We start from the raw sequence: 15,921 nt of genomic DNA on the forward strand, positions 1-15,921 counted from the left end.
CAGCTAACATTTCGCAAACTATTTACAGACTATATATTTTTATTAAAAAAAAATTATATTAATAGAAATGACGACAGAAACTTACCCTTGAGCTCACCACCTCTAATGACACATTTTGAGGCATGGCGCTTGGTACTAGAAGAAAACAAAAGCAGGTGTAAGAAAATAATAGAATAATACAGTATTCTTTTTAGCATCAGCGAGGATCAGCAGTTCAGCAGATCTACAGCTCCCGCATACACAGTGAACAGAGCTAGAAGGAGACAGCGCCATATGCTGTGTACTGGCCATGCTGGGTACTGCAGCTCAGCTCCCATTTAGTTAAAATATTGGCCACTACACAATGTATGGCGCTGTCTGATTTTGGCTCTGTGTCACTGTATAGTATATGCCGGTACTGCAGCTCTGGCCTAATCACTGGGAATTCCAGGTGTTAGCAACCACCGATCTGAAATTAATCCTGCAGATAGGTCATCAATACATTAAGCCCAAGAAAACCTTTACAAAGGTCCTGGCCTATACAAAAATCATAGAGCCCCAAAGTTACTTTAGGTAAAGAGGCACTCAGGTAAAAAATTTTTGCCCATTTATTTTATTTCAGCACAGCTGCATCTATACATTTCATTACAGTAACTAGGTCATGTGGTTACCAGTTTGTAATTCTCTAAAAATTGCACCTTGAATAACAAAATGCATCAAATATGCACATAATGTGAACTGACTCCAACTCACTTATGAGTACATTGAGTCACCTGGGTAATCCAGTGGACTAGCAGCTTAAAGGGATACTCTGGCCCAAAGACGAAAGATAGGGGATAAGATGTCTAATCATGGCGGTCCCGATGCTGGGGACCCCTGCAATCTTCCATGCAGCACCCCACTATTATCAGCCTCCATCACCCCGCTATCATAAGCCTTCACTCCTGTCTGATGAATCACGATCACGGGGCAAGAGTAACGTGATGTCACAGCCCGGCCCCAGTGTTACATCATGCTTTACCCCATCAATGCAAGCCTATGTGAAGGGCGTGACAGCCTCCTTTGGATAGGGGGATAAGATGTCTTAAGGCCGGAGTACCCCTTTAATTAGATGATTAGTAATCAAACATCTGACCCTCAGCTACATTAATGGGAAATATGGGCTGCATTACAGAACTAAATCATTGTGGATTTGCAAACCAAAAATGAAGTCTATCCCATGCATACCACATCAGCTAAAACAGGTAAGCACAATGCATACACAATACCCTCTTCATACATTATTTTCTAATAAAAGCCTATGCTGAACTGTATAAGCAAAAAAAAAAAATAATAATAATAATAAGAAGAATCATAAGAATAATTTCCAGAGAACTTCTTTTAGATCATTAACATCTATGGGGAGAATATTGATATTGAATGAAGTCCTGATCATTAATTTTTGGAACCCATTTCTACATATAGGGACTAGTGTTGCTCGTGAATATTCGCAATGCAAATTTTATTCGCAAATATCACATATTCGCGAATTCGTGAATATTCGCGAATATAGCACTTACGAATTTCGTTTTTTTTTTGTTTTTTCCACAGTACACATCACAGTGATCATCCCTCTCTGCTTCCAGCTTGTGTGGTGTAAAGAAGGCTCTAATACTACTGTGTGAGACTGGCGTACGAATTTTCGCATATGGGAAAATTTGCATATGCTTATTTTCGCATATGCTAATTTTCGCACATGCAAATTTTTGCATATGCTAATTTCCATGTATGCTAATTTTAGCCTATGCTAATTTTCGTATATGCGAAAATATAACGCAAATATTACGAATATGCGAATTTAGCGAATATATGACGAATATTCGTCCATATATTCGCAAAATATCGCAAATTCGAATATGGCCTATGCCGCACAACACTAATAGGGACAGATCTGTATTGCCTCCATAGGGTCTTTAAAAAAAAAGTTCTCATAAAGATCACAGCCTTTGGCTGTCTGGGCATGCTGGGAGTTGTACTTTTGCAGCAGCTGGAGGCACTCTAGTTGGGAAACACTTTGTTATTTGGAGGCAGAAATTTTGAAAAATAAATGAATAAATAAAAAATAATAACAATAATGATGATGATGATGATATTATTATTGTTATTTAATAATGACAATAATAATAAATATTTAATTTACATATAGTTTAAAGGACATCTGCAGTGTTACAAACACTTATCCCCTATCCTCAAGATAGGGGATAAGTGTTTGATCGTGGGGGGTCCGAACGCTGGGGCCCCTGGCGATCTCCTGTACGGGGCCGCGGCTCTCCCATGCAGGGGGCGTGCCAGCCGCAGCATGACGTTGCAGCAGGCACGCCTCCTCCACACATCCCCCATAGAACTGTATGGGGACGGGGAGGAGACGGGGCGTCACCGTCGACATCTAAGTCGACGCTACGCGCCTTAGCGCTCACCATGAGCACTTATGGCGGCGCCCCGTTAGGGAGATCGGGGGGGTCCCAGCGGTCAGACCCCTCACGATCAAACACTTATCCCCTATCCTGTGGATAGGGGATAAGTGTAATGCCGCTGCAGTTGTCCTTTGTCCTTTAAAATTAAATACTTTTAATAATTTTGTTTTGTGACACCAGTCCCCAGTAATAATAATAAAAATAATAAAATATAAAATTATTATTTAATTTTAAATTCAATATATTCACTTAAATTATTATTATTATTATTATTATTATTATTTTTTTTTTTTTTTGTGACTGCTGCTCTTCTGTATGGCGGTAGTATTAGGTGCACACCAGATGATGTAGTGTCAAAGAAATCAGTGCTCACCTTGCTTGCAGTATGAGCTTCTAGCCACATAAAGACTTTATAGCGCGTTTCTGAAGTGCCGCTTGATTATTTTTGCCATTACATTTCATGTGACAACATATAAAAGCCAACGTTATGTCACACAGCCCCGGCGTGTACCGAGCTGGCGGAATATATGACAGCCCCACAATTAATGCCGACTTCAGCGCTGATCCTTATTTGTACCAGGGCGCTAAGCAATCACAATGAGTTCTTTCTGCTGTGACACATGTCAGTTAGTAACAACGCGGCGCCGCCTGACAACACCGTAAAGAAACACTTTACAAAATCTCTCATTACTAATTCCTTCTGCTCTGGAATACACGGGCACATTCCAAGTCATAGCGGGGGAAAACTCTATGTTGTTTTATTTATCCACAGATATAGCAAAGGCGACATTTAACGTGTTGCGTACCACGTTGCGGCAGGGGTTAAGTTAAAGTAAAAATATGCTATATCTGTATATCCGCTTCAGGGACCGCGGGGGTGGGGGTCCCTGAAGTGGTCTTATCCCTTATGAAGCGGTCTTAACCCTTATGCTTTGGATAGGGAATGAGATTTTAGGGGCGGAGTACCCCTTTAAAGATCACAAGGTTCTTTTGACTCAAGCCCCTTATGGTACAAGTGAACAAATCACCAGTCAGGGGTCTGAAAAGCAACCTATTTTATGGTCCTTCCCATATCAAGCCATTTAACACTGTTTAGAGTAGCTAAATTACTTGCAATCCTTATCTACAGCAATGACTACAAATGGGCAGCCCTGTTTCTAAGCAGTCAGCTGGTGGGGTTCATTTATCTTTTCCCACTTTGGTGTACAAAATAGTTTGCTGAACAAAAAGCCAGACCACATAGGTGTTGTGGGGGTCTTAGTGATGACTATCCTGCACAGTCATAGCTTTTGCCGACAGCTACCATAGGTTGAGCTCATTTTATTTCTACAGCTTAAACTAAGTTATTAAACCCAATCTACACTGTGCTCCCTCTAGTGGTGGCTTTGGACAGCCACATTTTTATTCTTTACCACTACAAGGGTCCCTCAACTTGGCTTAGGTGACAATCTTTTCAACATACAATGGTCTTTTCTGCACCATTGTAACTTGAAATCAAACACAACACACAATGCTACAGACAGTCCAGATCTTCCATCGGTCAATGGCTAGACTTGACCAGTCAAAATGGGCATTTCACTGGTAAAAACCCCTGTATTACTAAAGTACATGCACTGGCTGTCTGTCTGGTAGTGCCCCCTACAGTGCAGGGAGGTATTACGTGTTCTGTACTCCTCTTTACCTGTGCTGCTCCTTTGGACACCAGGGGAGGGCAGCTGCATGTTACTTTTTGGGAGACTGTGTGTACTGTACAGGACCCTGAAGAAGCTTCTGTCCTCTACATAGACAGTGATTTACTGCTCCCAGAGGATCTTTCTTACTTTTATATGTAAAGATTTGCTTAATCTGTATTAGTTATCTACTTATTTCTCATTAATCCTTAGTTTTTCCTATTTTTGGATAACATTTTGGGGCTTTTAGAACCAATTACCAGGTTTCCATAGAGTTATGGACTCAAGGTACAATGGTTTCAAAATACAATAGTCATCCTGGAGCTGATTAATATTGTAACTTAAGGGACTACTGCATATGCAAATGAGCCGCCTTGGCCAGGGATAGGCTGAGTAGCAGTGTTACATATTGGGCCCTGGCACCAGGAAGAAGACCGGGGTTGGGGATTAATACATCATGTTGCTGCTCAGCCTATCACTGTCTGGGATGGGACATGCCTGTCACCAGTGATTGGCTGAGCAGCAGTCTGACACATCAACCTGCGGCAACAAGGACAGGTAACATACAGGTAGCCAAAAAGCTAAATATTTGATAGCTTTGTATCGCCACCTGGTGTCTGCATATGATAGTTCGAGGAAAGTAAATGGTTACAAAATTCTAGAGTAATTCAGCTCTGTCCGGTCATACATTGATAAACTCGACAGGATTTTTCAGCTTTCATTTTTTTTAATCACATGTAGAGACACCTATCTTACCATCAGACAGTGTCGTAATTGTGTGTTCCTCAGTAGAGACTCCTGGTCCATAGCGGTTGTATGCCAAGACTCTTATGCTGTATTCTGTAAACTTCCGAAGACCTTCTAATCTGTACGACAGCCCGTCGACTTCAATATTCTAGGAAAGAAGAAAAGAAAATTAAATCTACCCTATACATTTTTCTATAATACTATCGTATAATAAGTAACTTGACACTGATTTCTTAAGATTGTCATTAGACATTGGCACTCTTTTTAGAAAAGTTTGACATTGTAAAATAGTAATGGATTCTGATCCCAAAAGTGTGGTTGCATGGCATCAACTCTACAAAGTTAAAAGGGTTGTCCGGGACTAGAAAAAGGAGGCTGCTTTATTCCAGGAATAGCACTACACCTGCCTATGGGTTGGGTTTGGTCTACGCTTTAAAAATATTGTACTTAATTAAGCTGAACTGGAACAATTTCTACAACCTATGAAGAAGTGGCTCTATTTTTGGCATAAAGCAGCCATGTTTTTTTAAAAATAAAATTCTGGCCGACCGTATTAGATGGAAACAGAGGTCAAACTTCATAATGACTTATGTAGTCAATAAGATAGGGGTCCCATGAAGACAACACCAGTCTATATGACCTATTAGGACATACTGATATCCTAAAAAATGGCTTCTTGCCAACTCAAGAGGGTCTATGAAAGAGAATAAAGTGCCACTATGTGGCTCCTGTACTGTTGGATGCAGTATATCCATACCATACAGGGCGGGAATATTTAGTTAGATGTGGCTTCTATCAGCAAGGACGGCTGATTTTAGTGGGTTAGAGAACATGACCAAGAGTCAGGTAAACTTCTATTTTCAAAAAACGAAAGTCTGTGTGAGACAACCCTTTTTTATCACACTAAATATTTCAAGCACTAAGAGTAGTATCATGTAGTAAACGAGAAGAAAGAAAGTGCTTCTACTTCTTAATAAACATGCTTTTACTAAACAGCACACCAAGTGGTCAGATATGGTATTGCAGTTTCTGAAAAAGGTATTTGACCAATCATTGTGCACAGTCTCAGTCATATGAGAGTTACGGTGTGTTAAATGACAATCTGGTGCCTGCATTTCACATTAACCAAACATTTAAACCTCTAATTGACTGAGACCCGGTGAAGGGACGTTAAACATTTCAATTAGTTTGAAGAAATCTCCCCCATCCTTTGGCAACATTGTAACTGTTCATGTTTTACATGGGTCTTGATACTGTGATGGATGGATGACAAATAGACACTTGGAGGTTTAGCCTGTCAAATTTAATAGCGGAAATGATATGGAAAGTTCCTGGGAAAAGGCTGCGGCTCTCTTGAGTGATCGCTATATAGCACGTCTCAGTATTTAATGATATAACAGACCATTTGTGCCTTTAGCTTTATTGCATTCTGTTACACTCCACAGTAATTATCTTTTTCCACTAGTGAAATCTCCATCAAAAGCAGAGCCCAATATTTTCATCACATCTATTTTCATCGCTCTCCTGACTCCCGATTTGATATTAAGCGACTTTGATTTATGACTATGCGGATGAAAGTTACCATAGTTGAGACGACTCTACATAATATCAAAGGGATAGTTTGGACTGAAATAAAAATATTTTTTAAAATTTAGAAATCACTTCTGTCCCTGATTTTCTTAATAGAGCCGGAGCCTGTGTCTCCAAACCTTTAATGTGCCCCATAAAACTTGAAATGGCATACAAAGATCAGGGCACTAACCTTACTGAGGAGGGAAATGGATGAGGCTATAAAATGAGGCTGTCTTTTAGTGAGTCTCTTCTTATTTAATAGCTTTTGTCTTTTGCTTTAATTAAAATGATTCCATTAAATGTCCTTTTTGATCAGAGAGAAGGATCAATTCAGACTTTAAGGGATACCTGAGGTGGGAAAGAAACTTCAGAAGCTTAGGCCATTGCTGGGATCATTAGGGGGTATTCCAGGATTTTTTTTTTATTTGACTATGCTACAGGGGCTGTAAAGATAGTGTAGTTCACAATATAGTGTCCGTACCTGTGTTTCATGGTGGTATAACAAATTCTTATGTGATTTTTGCCCCAAGGTTTATTTTTAACACATACAAAATGACGTGTCAGGTTTCCCAGGTTACAATGTTGCCCGGTTACATCACTATTCAGGTGTTCAAAGGAGCCTGTATGTGCTTCAATGGGTGGAGCAATCGCTGGGTAGGAAGGAGATCATTCTGTAGAGAATTGTAGGTTTGCAGCAGCTGGAGGCACCCTGGTTAGAAAACACTGGTCTATTGCATTGAAGGGAGCACAAATGTGTTTCAAGGCAGATGTGTGGGAAGGAGAAAAGTGACCTCACACTTACAAACAAGGAATTGTGGGACTTGTAGTTTTGAGGGAAGGAACTTCAACAGGAAACAGCCCGTTCACAAAAAAATAGCCACAGTGATTAAGTTGACTCACAGCCATTTAGCTCAAAAACACGGATCCTTCCTAAGTATGTCTATTACTGTCTGGCAGGTACATACTAAAATCACATTATAGTGGATAACCCGTTTAGGATCTGTTCCTATTCCATTAAAAAAACTAATTTCTGTAGCTAATTTGCTTGAAGATCAATCATAAAAGTGCAATTTTTGGATGTTTTTGGACTAATCAACTAAAATATACTTTTTGCTGGATGAAGGTGGGAGAGGGAGGTTTAATTCATACTTTGAGGAAAATATTGTCCCCATGAAGCAACACTGGCTGCCAAATGGCAGGAGATGTACGGCTGTGTAGGGTTAGTAGTTGTAGTGGTAGTAGCACCAGAAGCAGCAGTTCAGTGTGAAAAACGATGAACAATGCCGGACATGTGTGGCTGTTAAAGACTAAAAGCGGCAGACACCATTTTGAGATTTATCGAAAAAATAGTAAATTCGTAAAATTATTACCAATTTAGGAACACTTTTGATTTGTGCTGAATTTAGTCGCTCACCTCTGCTAACAACACCTTGGGGGTCCGAAACCGATTAAACATGAAAATGAATGTCTTTTTGCAGGTGACTAGGTATAAAAGGGGTACTCTGCCCCTAGACATCTTATCCCCAATTGAAAGGATAGGGGATAAGATGTCAGATCGCGGGGGTCCCGCCACTGGGGACCCCCGGGATCTCTGCTGCAGCACCCACCTGTTGCGGCTTCTGGCAGGGCTGGAGTCACTCATCCTAATGCCTCACAACCACGGTGACGTGAGATCGTGACGTCACGACTCCGCCCCGTGTGACGTCACACCCCGCCCCCTCAATGCAAGTATATGGGAGGGGGCGTGACGGCTGCCACGCCCCCTCCCATAGACTTGCATTGAGGGGCGGGGGGTGACGTCACACGGGGACGGAGTCGTGACGTCACGATCTCACGTCACCGTGGTCGGGAGCCGAAGCCTCCAGCATTTCCCGAAGCCGCAACAGGTGGGTGCTGCACCCGAGATCCCGGGGGTCCCCAGTGGCAGGACCCCCGCGATCTGACATCTTATCCCCTATCCTTTGGATAGGGGATAAGATGTCTAGGGGCGGAGTACCCCTTTAAGTTCATAGCGAGTGTAGCATTGGACACTTTATTTTTACTGAGAACTGTGTAGAAATTATAATCTTCAGAGACTTATCCATCATCATCACAGAACATGAACATTATCTCCCGTTCTACCTCATTTCATTGATGATGTTCACACATGTTTTATAAGCAAACGGAACATGATGTAAGTTCATTTCTCTCTGATGACTTTTTTATGTCCTTCCAGAGAAGTGACCTCCAGATCTTCATTTAATTGCCTTAGATTCAGTCTGACTAATGGTGTAAGAAGCCTCAATCCTACAGTAATCGCTCCGAGCTTGATGGTTGTGGAGTCTAATATCTGGTATTACCTAACTACCCTGCACTAACAGCTGTATAGAAGAGCATTCATTGTGGCCATCAGAGTATTCTAATCAATATTGAGGGTATGATATAACAATTAGATGATAGAAATGGCACTGGGATGACCCAATGAAATATGTAAATGAAAGCGTATGTCTCAGATCCCACAAAAAATATTAATAAGAATAAGAATATGTTACTCAGTACCTAATCTTGACCATGTACATGTAATTTTTAGGCCTCTATCACCTATAATTATTATAGAAATATATCTTTTCATTTGCTCACAATGTTAGAAATCCTCTCAGGGGAAGGGGGTGTGTCCCTCCCTTGTAGTGGTAGGAGGTGATTGGTGTGTGGTGGGAGGGGGCGTGTCCCTCCCTTGTAGTGGTAGGAGGTGATTGGTGTGTGGTGGAAGGGGGCATGTCCTTTCCTTGTAGTGGTGGGAGGTGATTGGTGTGTGGTGGAAGGGGTCATGTCCTTTCCTTGTAGTGGTGGGAGGTGATTGGTGCGTGTGTTCATGCAGTCCATGAGTGACTCATGGACAAGCCGGATGCTGCTGCAGGACTGTTTAGTGCCCCAGTAGGTATGGAGACCTCTAGTGGTAGGATTTTCAGGAACATTTTCCTTTATTAAATATTCAAAAAAAAATTTAAACAATCATATTACAAAAGGTCTTTATTTTTTAATGAGTAACAACATATTAAAAGTTTTTGTATCCGACAGTGCCCAAAGTCTGATGATATATAAGGATTGGTGGTGAAAGGTAGATTTAAATTAAAAATTTAGGACAAGTCAATTTAAAAATTTGATCTTCAATCACAAGAATCTCAACACGGTGACCGATTCCAAGATATGATGATCGGATGACCAAAAGTCATTGTATTATCCCATGGTTACACCCTTTAACATGTCTAGGACCACAAGCCATATTTTTTTTTTCCTTTTCATGCTGGATGCAGTATTTTACGCAAGGTTATTGGAGGCAGAATACATTGTGGCACATAACAATCTAAACATATAATCATATATATATATATATATATATATATATATATATATATATATATGTGTGTGTGTGTGTGTGTGTGTGTTAGTGTGTATGTTTTTTTAATACACGCAAACATACATATAAAATCATAAATTTTCTAATACATACATCTAATCTGAATAAAACCTCCCTCAAACCTTCCCAGCAGACCTCAAAGAGGGAGAGATGTCAAACAAACAAAAAATTAAATTAAAAAAAATATTTCCTGAACACCAAAACAACACAAAACTGTTTTAAAATGTCAGCATAATTTAAATTAAATTAGCATAATATTGGAGCATTTTTATTTATATATATATATATATATATATATATATATATATATTTTTTTTTTTTTTTTTTTTTTCTGGCAGCAATTCCTGCTGGGTCTTAAAGGAGTATTCCAGGAAAAAAACTTTTTATATATATATATATATATATATATATATATATATATATATATATATACTGGCTCCAGAAAAATAAACAGATTTGTAAATGACTTCTATTAAAAAATCTTAATCCTTTCAGTACTTATGAGCTGCTGAAGTTGAGTTGTTCTTTTCTGTGTAAGTGCTCACTGATGACACCTGTCTCGGGAAGTGTCCAAAGTAGAAGCAAATCACCATAGCAAACCTCTTCTACTCTGTACAGTTCCCGAGACAGACAGAAATGTCAGTAGAGAGCAATGTTGGCAGACAGAAAAGAACAACTAAACTTTAAGATTTTGTAATAGAAATAATATACAAATCTGTTTAACTCTCTGGAGTCAGTTAATATAAAAAAAAAAGTTTTTTCCTGGATAATCCCTTTAATATCTGTTGGTCCATGATGACAGCTGTCATAATGGACCTGCAGTCAGGCCAGGACAATTACAAATGCATAAATGAGACCATATTGTGCTTGTTTAAAACTGGCTTTGGAAACATATTAAAATCGTTTTGTTTTTTGGGGGGTTTTTTTTGCTTGTTTTTTTTTACTTTTTGAAAGTTTTGTGAATAACTTTTTGGAATATCTTGAGCTGTCGTGTTCCCCAAATATTTCCTGACCACTCACCTGTTCTCTCCCTGAAATAGTCTCTGTGCAGAGTAATCTGTAGCCTTGAACAGGACCATTTGCATAGGCAGGGGGTTCCCAAGAAATTAAAATTGAGGTAGGAGAAGTCGAGAATGTTTGAAGATTTTCTACTGGTCCTGGAACTTGCACTAGAAAAAAATACACACATTGTATTATGTTTCTAGAAATGTATTTATTTATTTATTAACAATGCCCCATAGGAAATCTACATGAAAAAGCAAAGAAAAAAATAGCAAAAAATTATCGATTTGTGCTATAGGTTCCTTGGTTGTATCTTGAAGGGGGTTATCCCAACAAGTTATCTACAGTTTGGGGATAGCTAGTTGATTGGTGGGGGTCTGATTACTGGGACCCCTGAGAGAATAGAAGTCAATTGTCACCTGAGTGAAAAGAGTGGCATTTCTCTAAGGTACTTCTGTACATTAACAAGAGCTGAACTCAATGTTTGGAAATCCAATAGACACTGAATGGATCAGTGGCTGAGCAAGTGCTCTAGTTCTCTATTCACTCAGTGTACAACTGACCTCTATTCTCGTTATTGCCCCAAGGGTCAGACCCACACCTATCAGCTAGTTATCCCCTATCCTGTTTAATAGAAATAACTCCTATAAAGACCCTCAACTTTAGGTGTCTACAAAAAGCTTCCTTGTCCAGGAGGACCCAGCACATCTGTACAATACATTGACGACCTATTGATTTTTAATGAGAACTATGCAATACTTCATTTGGCCTGTGGGGGCAACGTAATAAAATTGAACACTTCCATCCAGATTTTCCCACAAATGTATTTTTAACCTTTTAGAACTTGTTCCTTGCCTATATTTTTCTGTTCTATAAAACAAAGTAAAATAAGACAATATTCTTTGCGTATAGCTATTTCTTTTTCCAAGGTTTTGATGAACAACCTGTAAGATAATGCATTAGAAATTATTTTTACAGTTAATTGGATTTTTGACACATAAAAGAAAAACAACACAACAATAGTAAGGCCAGGACCTGCAGAAAAGTAGAATTAATGATCTCCGTATAATTTATTTTTCTTACAGAATTACATGTATGAGGGCGTTGTATTCACTACCGTACAGCAAAAGAGCCTTATAAATGGGATTAACCTCCCAGCATTATAACAGGTTCAATATGAAATGAAGATTTTTCTTCTCCCTAGGCCACAGACCTGTAGGTAATTGTTTTATTGTTGTGTTTTTTTTCTCCTATATCTGAGTCTACATGTGGCCGGGAATAGAATTACAGTCATTCAACGTAATATTCTTCTTCGTAATATAGAGAGTGAGATGCACAGTACATTATACCCTGATATAACCTAAGAGTTATAGGCATCATAGTTTATTAATGAGGCAGAGATTTGCTGTAGGGTCAGACTCTTACAAATGGATGAATCTCTGTTACTACAGTAGTTGGATAATATTACATCAGCAAGTAGAACATTGCTAAGGAAAAAAAGTCACATTTTTAGCAAATTCATTTGAATGTAATTACAAGGAAAACTGTTTAAAAAAAAATATATATATATATATATATCTATCTATCTATCTCTCTCTCTCTCTCTCTCTCTCTCTATATATATATATATATATATATACATATATTTAGTTAGTTTTTACAGTGCTTCTGTCATTTCAGGGGACTTTTTAGGATAAGCTGTTCTATGTGTGTACGTGAGAAGCAGCACTGTTTCGGGCCATTATGTAATGTGTATATAGGAATTTTTTAGCAGGTTTCTGCTCTGCAGGTTTCATCTATAATTTGGAGTTCTCCTAGAGATGGTGGGTGGAACTCCCTCCTCCCCCCTTCATAGACTTGAATTGCTTGTCATGCAGACACGGGACAAAGCTCTGAGCTGATTTTCAGAGTAGAATATTTGAGCAGTAGAAGATGGAATGTGGAAGGAAAGAAGCTTGTTAACATAAGAAAGAAGCATTTTTTTCTAGTATGAGTTAATAAGCATTGTTGCAATTATGTTTCATACTAATTGACAACCTATGATACTGTATAACATTGCAGTTGATAGCCATGATACCCGGATTCACTGACTGTCTGGAGCCCATAGGTTGGTCACGTGCCTGGGAGGTTGCAATAGTTTTTGGGCCTCATCAAATGGGTAAAAAAAAGGAGTAAGAGCATAACTGCGGCTGCCAGCATGAGTGACAGGCAGCACTGTGGCCGGCTCTCTAACTGTGGGACACGAGGGTCGCGCTGAAGGCTTCAGAAAAATTAAAATGTCTTTTAACCCCTTCCCGCTATAGGACGTATGCATACATCCAATCATCCAACACATTCGTGCAATTGGACGTATGCATACGTCATAGCGATCTCCTGCACTGCAGCGGGCAGCGCAGGAGATCGGCGACGGGACCTGGCTGTTAATCACAGCCGGAGTCCCGCTGCAGCTTAGTATAACCTGTAAAAAGTGTAAATAATAAAACAAAAAGTTCTTCAATATAAGTATGAAGTGTAAAAAAAAAATGCCCATTTCCCAATAAAAGCCCTGTATTATCACCAAAAAAAGATCAAAAACACAAATCATATACATAATAGGTATTGCCACGTCCGCAATAACGTGTACTATAAAACGATAATGTAAATTATCCTGCACGGTGAACGCCATAAAAAAAAAAACATAAAAAAAAAGCGCAAAATTCGCCAATTTTGGTACAAATAGCAAAACGAAAAAGATCAAAAGGTAGCACGTAGCACAAAAAGTATACCAATAAAAAGTACAGCTTATCCCGCAAAAAAAAAGCCCTTACTCAATGGCGTCGGACGAAAAATAAAAAAGTTACGGATGTTGGAAAATGAATGGCAGAAAAATAATTTGCTCAGAACAGAAAAAAGAACATAGAAAGCTATATAAAATGGGTATCGCCATAATCGTACTGACCCACAGAATAAATATAGCATCACTTTTACCGCCCAGTGTACACTATAAAAAAAACTTCTTTATTATATTTATTTACTCCCTAATATAATCTACATATATATCTACCTATCTCAAACATATATCTACACCACAATTACTTTAACTTTTGAATATATATATATATATATATATATATATATATATTATTATTTTTTTATATATTTTAAATTATTATTTTTTTTAAATACAATATTTTTGTCAAATTATGGAAAAACAATTAAAGTAAAAGAATGGTGAGATATGTAAATCAGAACCATTGTTAGACAAATTATTCATTTTTTTTTTCTCTACATGTAGCCACTATATGCGAGTGTCTCTCTACTGTGGGGTCCATTTATCATGGCCAAGGAAAATCTGGGTGCTACTATCCATGATTTATGTAGCCATTAAGATCTGTATGAGTATTGTTAAAGGAAACCAAATTTATCATCTGTAAACCCAACAATAACAGGAGAACCTCCATATACAACTAAAATTGTGGCAAGGATAGTATTATCTAAAATGTAAAAATACAGGAGCCCCATGCACGATGCAGCAGTTAGATTATACAAATACAAAATGAAACTTCAAGTTACATTTTTATTTATTTATTTATTCCGTAATTTATTTTTTTTTTTTTTTTATGTTTGGTTTTCTTGTTTGTTATTATTTCTTGAACATTTTCTTTTTATAACATTACTTTATTAATTAATTTATTTTTATTTTTTACAATATTGCTTAATTTTTCTCAATCATGATATTTGCACAACATTTATAAATTAGTACTTTATGGGTTCATGAAAAAGTATGTACATTTTTGCATAATTCAGATGAACGATACCGGGAAAATAGGGCACTATTGTGACAGACTCATTTTTTTTATATCCTAATGTGTGTACAGTATAGTAAGTATAAATTATATAATGAATGCAACAGAAAATGAATGTAACAGAAAAAAAAAGAACAATAGGTAAAGAAATAATAGGTTTGTTAGGTCCATAGCATTATATATATGTATATAAAACTCAACGTGTGTGTGTGTGTGTGTGTGTGTGTGTGTGTGTGTGTGTGTGTGTGTATGTATGTATGTATGTATGTTTAAAGTCCCATGCAAGTCAATGGGAAATATATGTTACTGCATAACATCCATACGGCTGGAGATATTTCGATAATACTTGGTCACATGTTACTTTTATATCCACTGAAAAAATAGGATAGTTAATTTAACCCCTAACTACCCCCATTTGTGAGGGTTGGAGTTTTTGTTTAAAGTCCCATGCAAATCAATATGGGAAATGTATGTTTCCATATAATTTCCGTACGGCTGGAGATATTTCAATACCTGGTACACATATTACAGGTCGGGATATGAGGACGGGATAGGAGGTCGGGATAGGAGGTCAGGATAGGAGGTCGGGATAGGAGGAAGGGATATGAGGACAGGATACGAGGTCTGGATAGTAGGTCGAGATATGAGGACGGGATAGGAGGACGGGATAGGAGATCGGGATAGGAGGTCGGCATAGGAGGTCGGGATAGCAGGACGGGATAGGAGGACGGTATAGGAGGTCGGTACAGGAGGTCGAGATAGGAGGACGGGATAGGAGGTCGGGATGTGGGGTTGGGATATGACAACAATATATAAGGACGGGATATGAAGTCAAAAGCTTCCTCCTAAGTTTATGTTCCACAAAAACGGCTAAAGATATTAACATGAACTTGGCAGACATGTTACTCATATGTCAACAACAAACATAGGATAGGTGATTTAACCCTTACTCACCCCCATTTGCCAGGGGCGGGGCTTATGTTTAAAGTCCCATGCAAGTCTATGGGAAATATATGTTACTGCATAACTTCCAAACGGCTGGAGATATTTCAATAATACTTGGTCACATGTTACTTATATGTCCACTTAAAATATAGGATAGTTAATTTAACCCTTAACTACCCCCATTTGTGAGGGTCGGGGTTTTTGTTTAAAGTCCCATGCAAATCAATGGGAAATGTATGTTCCCATATAATTTTCGTACGGCTGGAGATATTTCAATACCTGGTACACATATTACAGGTTGGGATATGAGGTCAGGATGGGAGGTCGGGATGGGAGATTGGGATGGGAGGTCGGGATAGGAGGACGGGATA

At 38.5% G+C, this 15,921-nt stretch overlaps 1 protein-coding gene across 8 annotated transcripts in view; it reads right to left on the reverse strand.

Moving 5' to 3' along the window:
- DCC (DCC netrin 1 receptor) overlaps nucleotides 1–15,921 on the reverse strand; it is a 533,618-nt gene that overhangs the window by 179,637 nt on the left and 338,060 nt on the right. For all 8 annotated transcript variants that reach the window (XM_056545057.1, XM_056545065.1, XM_056545088.1 and 5 more), the window contains exons 10-12: nucleotides 10,839–10,987; nucleotides 4,859–4,997; nucleotides 86–135 (exon numbers count right to left, since the gene is read on the reverse strand). In XM_056545057.1, coding sequence (XP_056401032.1) covers nucleotides 86–135; nucleotides 4,859–4,997; nucleotides 10,839–10,987 — 338 coding nt within the window. The remainder of the gene's footprint in view (nucleotides 1–85; nucleotides 136–4,858; nucleotides 4,998–10,838; nucleotides 10,988–15,921) is intronic.

This window comes from Hyla sarda, chromosome 1, assembly GCF_029499605.1.
Source record: "Hyla sarda isolate aHylSar1 chromosome 1, aHylSar1.hap1, whole genome shotgun sequence".
Lineage (NCBI taxonomy): Eukaryota > Metazoa > Chordata > Amphibia > Anura > Hylidae > Hyla > Hyla sarda.